Raw genomic sequence first — 12,300 nt, 5'->3', positions numbered from 1 at the left:
TGGCAAAAGTACTCACACTCACTTTTACAACAACAGTGGTATATTTTCTAATATTTCTGACCTTATTTATTCTTTAAATTAAAAAAAAAAAAAGTAAAAGTATTACAACTACTATGACAAGCATGGTTTACCCAAAAAGTTACTTAAGTAACAAACACCAACACATTATCATCAAATCAAATATTTATAGAATATCTGTATATCTAGAGGGGTCAGAAGTCCCCACACAGTGTAGAAGTACACATAGTACAGATACTAAAAATAAGTACTGTACAAGAGTAAAAAGTATAAATGATTTAATTTTTTTTAACCGTCAATTATATACGATGCAAATGTCATTAACTTAGCACAATAAAAAATTATCAAACTTAGCTGAAAAAAAAGTACACCTTCCCTGAATGTTTAGGTTTTTTTCGGACAAAATTTTTTTTACCATTAGAAGCTAAAAGTCTCGACCGGGCTTGACGTTCCCTCTCCCTACTTATGTCATGTCGCCATCGTCGGAAGATGCAAAAAGTAACAGGCCTATTTTGACAAAGTATAACGTAGAAAAGATATCTGTTTTCAAATATAGTTAAAGTTAAAAGGCATCAGAAAAAAATACATACTAAAGTAAAGTACAGATACCTGAAAAATCAACTTCAATACAATCACGAAGTACTTGTACTTCCCACCACTGGCATTTAGGATTGCACTGTTGCTGTCGCAGTTATTAAATGTGATTCGAGTGATTCATTTTGTATTACACGTTTAAAAGTTAACTAGTGATGTATTTGAAAATATTTCTAGGCCAAAAGTCAGTTTGGAAGCCTTGTGTATTTAAAATGTGCACTTTTTTTTTTTTTTTTTAAACTTCTTCCTGACACATTATTGTCATTATCAAGGCAGGAGGGGACACCACAATTTAATATGTCATCTAGCTCACCTATGTAAGCGATATCTATTATTTTGACTAAACCCGGAGTGAAGGATGAGTAACAGAAATACACAAAATATAACTTACTTTGTATGTTTCAGTATAACGGGAAATATGTTCATCATCACACATAGACTACGTGAGGGGAAAAACAACAACAAAAATGAATTCTAAAATTAAGTTTTATAACTAATGGGATATTATATCTGTTATTTTGGGTTACACGTTTCACAAGTCTCTGCTTCCTGTTTATCTGCTTTGTATTGATAATAATAAAAAAAAAAAAAAAAAGAAAGAACAGAAAACATTGTTTGAAGGCAGGTAAACATAACCAACAGAGTAGACTTTGTCCCCTCCCATACAATTGCTGTACTAAAATATGTGTGGTCTTGGTATAGTGAGAATTAACTGTATGTATAAGTGAGATATATTCAGTGGTGCGGAAATCACAAGTTGATTTTTCAGCTATATGTGTACTTTACGCAAATATTTATTTTTCTGATGACTTTTTACATTTACTACGTAGATTTGAAACCAGGTATCTGTGCTTTTTACTTCTTACTTTGTCCAAATAGGCTCGTTACTTTTTTTTTCAACCCCTGCGGATGACGTTACGATGTAAAAAAAAATTTGACTAGGGTAAGGTAAAATCAACCATGTTTGACATTTTGATTGATTGATTAGTTGATTGAGAGATTAAGATCTGAGATTTAGAAAAAGTCATATTTATTTTTACTGTTGATCTTAAGTAAATGTCAAAGTCTGTATGTTTTTAAGCAAATGAGTTAAATCAGTACTTTTATTTTTAACAGAGACTTAAAAAAACAAAAAAAAAAACATCTACCTGTATTTTTACTTCTACAAATACAGGATGTGAGTACGTTTTCCACCTCTGGATATATTCTATAAATATCAAGTTTTTGATGAGAAAATGTGTTTGTGTTCGTCCACTCTGCTACATGTACTTAAGTAACTTTTGGGATAAATAATACTACTACAGCGTTGTTTTAATGCAGCATACATTTTACTTTTACATGAGGATTTTTTTTAAGAAGAAGCATGACTTTTACTTTTACATTGAGATACATTTTGCCAGCTGCTTGTCTTTTTATGTTTATATCATTATATAATACTCTTGTGGCTGAATTGGCCTTAATGTATGTTATTTTATAACTTGTTATTGTTTTAGTTAAAGTAATATTGTTGGGCAATATATGAATTTGTGCATTCTTATTTTATGTTTTGGTCTGTTTGACTTTCATGCTGATTAAAAAAAATAAATAATTAACAGAAATTACTCAACTGTTCCTCAGTAGTTTTTTTTACGGAATAGTTAGTCGAGTAGTTATGTGGAGGACTATTGTTTCATATTACTTGAGTCATATAATGCTAAAGTAACAGTACTCTTATTTGAGTACAATTTCTGTTTACTCTACCCAGCTCAGGTTAACACTTCATTGGCCCGCGTGGACTGTACGTGCCTGGAACTTAGGACGGTTACATAAGGCGCTATAAAAGGTTCAAGTTTAGTTTACGACTCCATTTCCCAGAATGCGCTTCGGCGCATGCGCAGAGCGTTTTACTTGACAGTGGTAAACAGACGTCAGAAGGGAGTCTTCGCGTCGAGTCAAAACAAAACAAACGCAAACAAACTATTAAAGAGCCCCGAGGAGCGCATCTTCGGACCACCGGGACGACGACAGCCTCAAGCCGAGTCGTCGCCGCCACCACACGGCCACCTCGGGCGAGTTCTTATTGGCTTTCGGCGGACTTTTCGGCGCCTTGTAAACTCCGGAGTAGCAGGAGCTTAAGCGGCTAACGTGACCGGGGGGCGACCCGGGGCTTGTTTTCCCCAAAGTTGGGAGTCTCATCCCGGGGGGACTTGCTCGACTCCTCCACCGAAGGGGCTTTTTTTTCCTTTTTTTTTTTCGGTTACTTGTTGGAATCGAGGCGTCGACGTCGCGGGGGTAGAAGCCCGGCGGGGCGAGCTCCGGGGCCTCGGCGGAGTCGGAGGTGTTTTGTAACTGCCTCTCGTGGCATCGTGTGCGGCGCCACGAGTGGACAATCATGGCAGATGGCGACATGTGGCGGAGTGTGCACACCTAAAAACACCGCACCTTTCCGATTGGTTTCTTTTAGTCGCTTACGGTTAGTAAGTAAAACTCACCTCTCTTTCTTTTTGTCCTTTTTTTTGTAAGTAATCACCACCATTTTGTAGTTCTCCCCCCCCCCCCAACTAGTGGTTAAAGCGGTGTTGTGGTTGTACGTCGTAAGGCTCGGCCCAGACTGAGCTGTCAGTGTGTAGTCGTCGTAGCATTGGTGGTCTTTTGGCGTCTTTTTAAAAGAAATTGGGTCGTTTTTTAATTGTTTTATTATTTATTCATTGTTTTAGCCCACACACATTATTTGTTTTACATTTAATTTATTTTCCTCAAGCGGAAATTCAACTAGCAACACTTATCATCATCACTTTGTTTACAAACTCATCCATTTACTCTCAAACTCCCTACTACTAAAAGTAATTATTTGAAAGTACTTTTCATGTTTTAGTCCAAATTTATGTTGCTAGGCATCTTCTTTATGTTAATAGTCTATTTATAAATGAAAAAAGATTTCAGATTATTCCTCCACAAGGGGAATTCACAACTATTTCAAACAAAGGAGCTCCCGTTTCCTCCGCTATAAATCAGAAGCTTTATGACAGTTTGTATTAAGGAGATTATTTGGGTTCCCTAATCTCCAATCTGAGGATTAGCTGGAGATATTGGTGTACCCAGATTATTAGTCTTTTTTTATAGGCCCCCAGTGTTTACAGTCAGTATATTGTTATTTTTTCCTTCCTGTGATAAGAACATTGGAGGTGGGTTTTAAGTAGTTCCGGTGTTTCTGGAGTAGAGCGGAAGTAGCGCGGAGGTGGAGGAGAAGATCACCATGGAGGATTTGCTGGTGCCTCCCATTGACCCGGATTTTGAGCCGCAGAGCCGTCCCCGCTCGTGCACGTGGCCGCTGCCCCGGCCGGACATCTCGGCCGTGAAGCAGGAAGCCCCCGACGGCGCCGAGTCCGCCGCCGGGACCCCGCCAGCCGACGACGAGAAGCCGGAACCGCAGCAGCGGCAGCATGCGCCGGTGTCGACGTCCGAGCCGGAGAAGGCGGCGGGGGCGGGGACGGCGGCCGACGCCGTCGGCGGCGTGACGCCCCGCAAAGGTTCGTCCAGGCGCAACGCTTGGGGCAACCAGAGCTACGCCGACCTGATCAGCCAGGCCATCGAGAACTCGCCCGACAAGAGGCTGACGCTGGCGCAGATCTACGAGTGGATGGTGAAGACCGTGCCTTACTTCCGAGACAAAGGGGACAGCAACAGCTCGGCCGGGTGGAAGGTCAGTCCCACTTTGGGCGTCGTTGCCATAACATCAATTGGGGCAGACAACAACAGTGCTGCTCAACCGCTGGGTTGGGGACAGCTATTCTAAGTGCTTTTATATTGGCGAAAAATCGATGTTTTGACAGCTAGAGAAAAGCCGAATAGGTAAAACTTTAACTGCCGCATATTCGCAGTTCGGCATTTGCTTTTTTGGGGAACCTAGCCTCCATTATTGGCTGAAAAACTCAACTGATTTTGTGCTCAGGCCAAAGCAGTAACAGTATTGCTTTGGCGCCCTCTAGTGCCATCTTGGTGCTGAAGGGCGTTGAGGAGCTTCATTTAGACAAAATTGGTCATTTGCCCCCATCTTGTGGCAGCTTTCGGCAATTATAATATAAATATATATATAAAAAAATAAATAAATAAATCTCTCTCTCTCTATATATATATATATATTAAAAAAAAAAAAAAAAAAAAAATATATATATATATATATATATAAGAGTAAAGTTTAAATAGTGTAATTTTAGTGGGATTCTCAATTTCTTGCGTTTTTTCGCTCTACGTGACAGGGCTCAATCCCTTTCCTTTGTGAATAGATGGCGTTTACTGCACAATGGTACCTTAATTTGTTCCGTGATCACTCTCTTAACTCAAAGCACTCTTATCTCAAATCATCCCCCCCATTGAAATGAATGAAATTTCTATTAATCTGTTCCAGCCCATTGCCGCCCCCCCCCCCCCCCCCCCAAAAAAAATCTAATTTGGTGTTTTTGTTTTTTAATAGGGAAAAATGGCACTGTAATATTGAACTCTAAAATATTTTTTTGTAGTCTGTATTTCCCCGATTAACGGGGTTCACTGTACCAAATAAGGCTGTGAGCTGGAGTTATTTCTGAAACCAAAAAATCCAGAGGAGGTGTAATTTACAGTATTAGACCAAGCTCTAAATCCGCAAGTAATTGTCGCCCCCCCCCCCCAATAAAGGTTTATTATTGCCTACAAATGCCACAAGATGGCGACAAAGCACGACATGGAGCTTCTTCACTCATGTCAACCTAGTTCCTTGGTACCAAGATGTCTCAAGACGGCGCCCAAATGAATTTGTGAATCTGCAAGTAGAGAATAATAATTATTTGGGGAACACTGTGAAGAAGTCATTTGAAGAGTGGCCTCCTTCATAAATGTGTTTTTCCTCCTAGAACTCCATCCGGCACAATCTGTCCCTGCACAACAAGTTCTTGAGAGTTCACAATGAGTCGACGGGCAAGAGCTCCTGGTGGATGCTCAACCCTGAAGGGGGCAAAACGGGCAAAGCCCCTCGCCGCCGCGCCACCTCCATGGACAACAGCAGCAAGCTGCTGAAGAGCCGCATGCGCGCCAAGCAGACCAAGAAGCAGGCGGGCGCTGGGGCCGGTGGCGAGGGGGTGCTGCAGGGTGATGGCGCAGCGGGTGCCGGGGGGGCCGGCGCCGATAGCCCCAACTCGTCCCAGCAGTTCCCCAAGTGGGGCGTGAGCAGCAGCAGCCCCTCGTCCCGGGGAAGCCTGGACGACTCAGACATGTGGACCAGCTTCCGGCCGCGCACCAGCTCCAACGCCAGCACCCTGAGCGGGCGGCTGTCGCCCATCGCGCCGGGGCAGGAGGACGACGACAATCTCCCCGAGGACGGGCTGCTGGGGCGCTACGCCGCCAGCGCCCTGACGCCCACTCTCGCCGAGACCCTCATGGAGGAGCTGGACCTGATCGACGGGCTGACTCTGATGAGCGGCCAGCAAGGTGGAGCCAGTCCCAGCACGGCCCCGCCGGCGCCGCCCACCCCGCTGCCATCCGCCGCAACCCTGCTTCCCCGCGGCTCCTCGTCCTTCTCCCCCTTTCATCAGCTGCAGGGGCCGCAGACCCCTACCCAGGCGTCAGTGGGGCCTGCCGGCAAGGATGCAGCCGCCGCCTTCAGCAACTCCCTCTTCAACTCCTCTCATGGTGCCACCGTCCACTACGGTACCCACGTGCCCTCCAGCCTGGAGGTGCTGCTCACCTCAGACTCTCCTCCTCCCACAGACGTCCTCATGACGCAGGTTGACCCTCTGGTGCCCGCCCCTGCGGGCCTCATGGGCTTGGGCTCCCCGGTGGTGGGCGTGAGGCCCAAACCCACTCAGCTGTTGCTCGGTAAGAGCCTGGAAGCCAACGCGGTGGGCCCTCGCACCCTGCAAGCTCCCTTGCAGCACCACCTGCACCATCAGCAGCAGCACCAGCAGCATTCCCCTCTGGGTCTGGGCATGATTCTCTCCGGTATGTCCCAGGACCCGCTGCAGATGCCCGGCCTCAAGGCGCAGCACGCCGCCCATCATCACCCCGTCCCCACGGCCTGCCCTACCGCCATGCAAGGCGTGGGCCTGTTCGGGGCGCCGCCCAGCTTCCAGGCGGCGCCTGACCGGCTGCCCACTGACCTGGACGTGGACATGTTCACAGAGAACCTGGACTGCGACGTGGACTACATCATCAACAGCGACCTCATGGATGGAGACAGCATCGACTTCAACTTTGACCCCATCTTGCCCGCGGGGCAAGGCTACGCCGGGCCGGCCACCACGCAGGGCTCCGCCCACAACTGGGTGCCCAGCTAAAGAGTTTGCCAGGTAGTTTTACTGCTGTTTTCTTGCTGCCCTTAGTCTCCTCTTGGATAATAGTCGTTTCAGCGCTCTCTCTTTCTCCCCTTAACCTCCTCTTGGATCAAATTTGTTTCCTTATTGGGAAGTTAACTCCAGTATTTACCCTCGTGTGTCAACTTTTGTTTTTGTATTTTTTTGTGCACCATTTTCTCGCTGTCCATAGTCTCCTTTCGGATCAAATTTCTCTCCTTACAGAGAAATTAACACTGGTATTTACCCTTGTTCTTCTCCTTTATTGTTGTTTGCTCGCTCAGGTTTCTTACTGCGCTTAGTCTCAACGACCTAATCTCAACGATTTTCACTGCCCCGTCACCAATGTTGCTTAACTTGCTTCACATGTTTTTGAACAGGAAAGGAGACCCCGCTTCTCAGACGCGGTCCCCCAAAACGGACAAAAACTCTGGCCGCGGCACAACTCGGACTGGCCTCTCGTCACGTGCCAAGACAACGACGACTATGCAAACACTTTTTAACCCCTCTTCCTCCATTTAAAAAAACAAAAACAAAAAAAAGCTTTTTTTTGACAACATGGCAGAAGGGCCACTTTCTTCATCAAGACTTTCTCAACTCTGCCCGAGAGTTGGCAAGATGTTGCGCACAAACATCTTTCATGTGGATGCGGTACCCCGATGCTTCGGTACCCTGTTGTTGGCTTCTGGATGGAGACCTCGTGTGTGTGTGTGTGTGTGTGTGTGTGTGTGTTGAAGAAATGGCCAGTTTCCCCTGCAGGAGGATCCTGCAGGTCGGTACAAAACGATGACGCCGACGATCGTTTCTCACTCGAGACGATACATGACTTTTTTTTTTTTTTTTTTTGCCTGATTTAACACTAATTGCTATGTGGGCAATTGAGTTTTTGTTTAGTTTTTTTTTTTTTCACCTCCATGCGGTGTGTAGTTAAGCAGGGTACGCACATATTGATAATCAGAACACCTTTCTGCAGTTTTTCATTCCCCTTCCGATCAAAGTCTGCAAAGGCCCGATTAACGCATCTCCAAAAAGATTGTCCTGTGGCATGCGGTGTGTTAAGAGGGATGTACCCACCCCGATTTAATTCGGAAAGCAACTTGGGGTGAAAATCGTACATGTTAAACCTGTTCAATATTTACGATCAAAAATACTTGTGTGTGTGTGTGGTGAACACCAAGTTGGGCTGAGCCACAGAGTCTGATTGTGACGTGAAACGGAACTATAGCTAATTAAGCGGGGCACTTGAATACCATTTAATTGGACCAAATTTCTGCATTTTACCTTTTACGATCAAAGTCAGCTAAGGCCTAATTATCAGATATCTCTAAAAGATTATCCTGAGTGATTGTGGTGTGTTGTGTTAATTACTCTTAATTACCCCCCCCCCCCTGATTGAATTAGAAAAACGGCCGGGGCTGAAGATCTTAAATGTTAAATGTGTTTAATATTTACGATTGCAAATCCTTGTGTGTGTGTGGTCAGCACCAAGTTGGGCCGAGCCAAAGTCTGCGTGATTGTGAGGTGAAACAGAATGATAGCCAGTGAAGCAGGGTGATAATCGTGACAAATTTGGTAAAGGCCCAATGGGCGGATGTCCCTCAAAGATTATCTTGTGCTGTTTAATATTTACAATGGCAAATCCTTTTGGGTGTGGGCAACACCAAGCTGGGCTAAGCCATGGATTTCCCAATTGTGAAATGAAAATGAATGATGGACAATTAAGCGGGGTATGCACATACTGATAATCGTACCAAATTGAATCTTTTTTCACTTTTTACGATCAAAGTTGGCAGTGGCACAATTATTTGATCACTTGAGTGATTATCATGTAGTGTGTGTTGGGAGTGATTTCCCCCCACCCACTCATATATAAATCGGAAAATGGTTGGCGTCGACAATCGTAAATATTAAATCGGTTTAATATTTACGATCACAAATCCTTGGGCCAAGCCACGTACACTGTGATTGTGATCTGAAACTAAATGAAAGCTACTTAAGTGGGGTACTCTCAAACTGACAATAAGACCAAAGTTAAGTGTTTTTCACCCCTTAAAGTCAGCAAAGGTCAGATTATTCTGTGGTGAGTGCTGTGTGAAGAATGATTTTTCCTTCCCAATCTAATCGGAAAGCGGTCAGGGCCAGTAAATTCAATGTTAGACCTGTTCAATATTTATGAGCGCAAATCCTCGTGTGGTCGACACTGAGATCGGGCGAGCCACGGACTCCGTGATTGTGACGTGAAACGGAATGATAGCCAATAAATCGGGGTGATAATGGTGCCAAATCTGAGCATTTTTCATTCCGATCAAAGTTGGCAAAGGCCCGATTGCTGGGTGTCTCTGAAAGCTTAGCATGCGCTGTGGGGTGTTTTGAGGGAGGTTTCCTGACAATCGTAAATATTAAACGTGTCCAGTTGACATGGAATCGTTGTCGATAGTTGATTACACCCACACTGATAAAACGAGACAAATTTCTGCATTTTTCCCTTGCTGCTTCTATTTCTTCTTTGACACGTGTGAGTGGCCTGTGGCACTGCGCTGCCTCTCTCAGGTCAGTCTTGGTACTCAACAGACGTCTGGTTTTCATGGAGGAGACTGGCGATTGTCGCAAGAATACTTTCCATGACATGGGCTCTCGCATTTAAAGAAATATTTTTTTTTTTTAAATGAGTATGTGTGTACCCCGCTTTAGACGTCATTAGTTGTAGGTGCATTTGTTTAAAAAAAAAAACTTGGTGCAGTTGCCAACACGTGATCCCTTGGCTTCTTATCAAATGTGGCTACCTTATTTTTGTATCTTTCCTCATGTGCATTTTCCTAGCACTTAAGTATGACCAGGACCATACAAGCAACTTATTTTTTTTTTTTGGTTAGAAACATTTCATCAACGTGATGCACACGCTGCACATAAACGACACACTATGCAGATTTATCAAGAGAATTTAAAAGCGTCTTGAAGGAAAATTTAAAGCAACAAAACATGAAGGGTTTTGCCATTTCGTCATCGTGTACCCTCATTAACTTGAAAAAGAATATATTTGGTTCTAGCTTTAATATACAATCTAGATGGAGAATAATAGAGATGCTACTTATATTACTAATAATGACAATGTTTTTTTTTTTTTTCTACATTGGAGATGCATTTTTCAGATTTGTAATTGCGATTTTTCTACACATTTTTGTAAATGTTGACATGCGTGTAGATTTGTTTTTTCTTCTCTTTACATAACCAAAGGAACACTAATAATACTTGCATGGCATTTAGGGGCACACTCGGCCCGACAAGGTATCTCGGTGTACATAAGCTTTTTTTTTGGGGGGGGGGGGGTGTATTTTTCTAGCTTTTCCACATTACTCATCTCAACACAAAAAGTAAAAAAAAAAATAAAATATATGACTCATACAACCATTACCTCTCAGGTCGCTTGGAAGAAGGAAACAAGCTCAATCATGTGACAAAAGGCAACAACAACAAAAACTATTTATTTTTTCTTTTCTCTGCCACGACTGGAAACTGTTGCTCTCGAGAGCTCGCAGTCTTTAAAAAGTCTCCTGCTATGCATTCATGCCTGGTGTAGTCTTTTTTTGGTTTGGTTTGGTTTGGTCCCCTCTCCAATGCTGATATGAAACACTAGCATGATGTTGCTACTAGTGTGTACACAAATTGTTCTCATTTTGTTTGTTTTTTTATTTGCTAGCCCTGTACAGTATGTTCACCAGTCATTTCACACTTTAAAAACAAGTGAATTTTTACTTGGGGGGGGGGAAACAACATCAAAAGCACTATTTGCTTTGGAGTGGTGCTGGAAGTCATTTTGGATGCACATCAGGGCCTTGTTGTTTTTGTTTTGGTAAAAGTTACCAATAATCCTGTCTTTTTTTTTTGTTTTGTTTCTTTTGTTTGTTTTGTTTTGTTTTTTTGAAATCGCTCCATACTTAGTCCCCAACATGCTCACTTATTGAACTCGATGAAATATAATGTCCCAATCATTTGATGAATTCAGTGTGAAATGTTAACGAGAAGGAAGTGGGTGTGCGTTTGGGACAAATTGCAGTGGAAAGCTGTTTGACATTTATTCCATATCCTACTAGTGCACTCATGTACTAGTATGCTCTGTGCCCTCACTAGTAAGGCAATTAAGTGTACTAGTAGAACAACGGTCTGACTAAAGTTAAGTTTTTTTTTCCCCCCACTGGTGCCACTTCTGGCCTACTAGTACACAAACCTTATTAGTAAACTACTGTGCTACACAACCAGCATTACAAGCCTCAACTAGTAGACATGTCACGCACTAGTAGCACCATGTTACAGCTTTAAGCTGTTTGATCATTAAGTTTCTTGTACTAGTATGCACGTTGTCTTGTAAGACAATTATGTGCACTGGTAGAACATCTTTCTGCGCACTAGTACGACAACTGCATGTTACTAGTGAGGCAAAACTGCACTAGTTGACAGACCATGCTACTAGTACTACCAGGTAACATCTAACGGTTCACAAGTAATACAGTACTATTGAATTCTAATCGTTAACGTCTAGTGGTTCACCAGTAGAACTAGAAGCACGTATATGTCGACTTGTGCACAGTTTTGCTTCACTAGTAGCATGTAGTTGTCCTCCTCGGATGCCAAGTTGTCTTACTAGTGTGCAGAAATGTCATTCAGTAGTGGGGGAAAAAAAAACATTGTTCTACTAGTATGCTGAACTGTCTTACTAGTACACCCAGATGTGAACTAGTTTGACCTCAGTAGAGACATAGTTGTTCTATTAGTGAGGACAAAGAGTGTACTAGTACATGGCCCTTAAGATGGAGATCAAGAAGACGGAATAAATGCTCACATGGCTTTCCATAAATGTTTTTGTGTATTTTAGTTTTCACTTGCGCTTCTTGAAAAGGCGCGCGCGTGTTTGTGGTCGCTCCCCTTCCATTTGATCATTGTTGTCTCCTTGAGCTAGTAGTCCCCCTCATGTTTGTGATGACCTCTAAAGGTTGCCCCAACATACAGTATTTTAGAATATTAGCTTAACGGAATGAGTGCATTAAGCAATTTTGAGTTATTGATGATTTTGTTGTTTTGGATGGATTGATCTCGATAAATAGTCCCCCGTCTTCCTCGTCTCTTTCTCTCACGGGGCGCTCGATTGTCCGCGTCTGCTCAAAAACAGCAATTTAACGAGTCAATAAACTGCTTTAACCCACTTTGGATTCTTGCCTCAAATCAATCAAGTACACAATATATATCTTGACATTTCAGTTTTTTTAGCATCAAATTCAATAAAAAAAAAAAAAAACTTCTAGCAATGATTTTCGTCATTGTTCATATAAATTAAGAGTAAAAATGATCTCACTCTTAAATTGAGTCAGAGTAAATAAAAATGAATATAGTT

At 43.0% G+C, this 12,300-nt stretch overlaps 1 protein-coding gene across 1 annotated transcript; it reads left to right on the top strand.

Annotated features, from left to right (window-relative positions):
- Positions 1 to 2,473: 2,473 nt before the first annotated feature.
- On the top strand, positions 2,474 to 7,431 carry foxo4 (forkhead box O4). Its single transcript, XM_061787084.1, has 3 exons — positions 2,474 to 4,294; positions 5,481 to 6,911; positions 7,295 to 7,431. Exons 1-2 carry the CDS (start codon positions 3,848 to 3,850, stop codon positions 6,897 to 6,899), a joined length of 1,866 nt encoding a protein of 621 aa, XP_061643068.1. The 5' UTR covers positions 2,474 to 3,847; the 3' UTR covers positions 6,900 to 6,911; positions 7,295 to 7,431.
- The last annotated feature ends 4,869 nt before the right edge of the window (positions 7,432 to 12,300 follow it).

The sequence above is a fragment of the Phyllopteryx taeniolatus genome, chromosome 10, assembly GCF_024500385.1.
Source record: "Phyllopteryx taeniolatus isolate TA_2022b chromosome 10, UOR_Ptae_1.2, whole genome shotgun sequence".
NCBI classification, from domain to species: Eukaryota; Metazoa; Chordata; class Actinopteri; order Syngnathiformes; family Syngnathidae; genus Phyllopteryx; species Phyllopteryx taeniolatus.
Note: the sequence above shows the minus strand (reverse complement) of the source record. Positions and strands in the feature narration are given on the sequence as shown.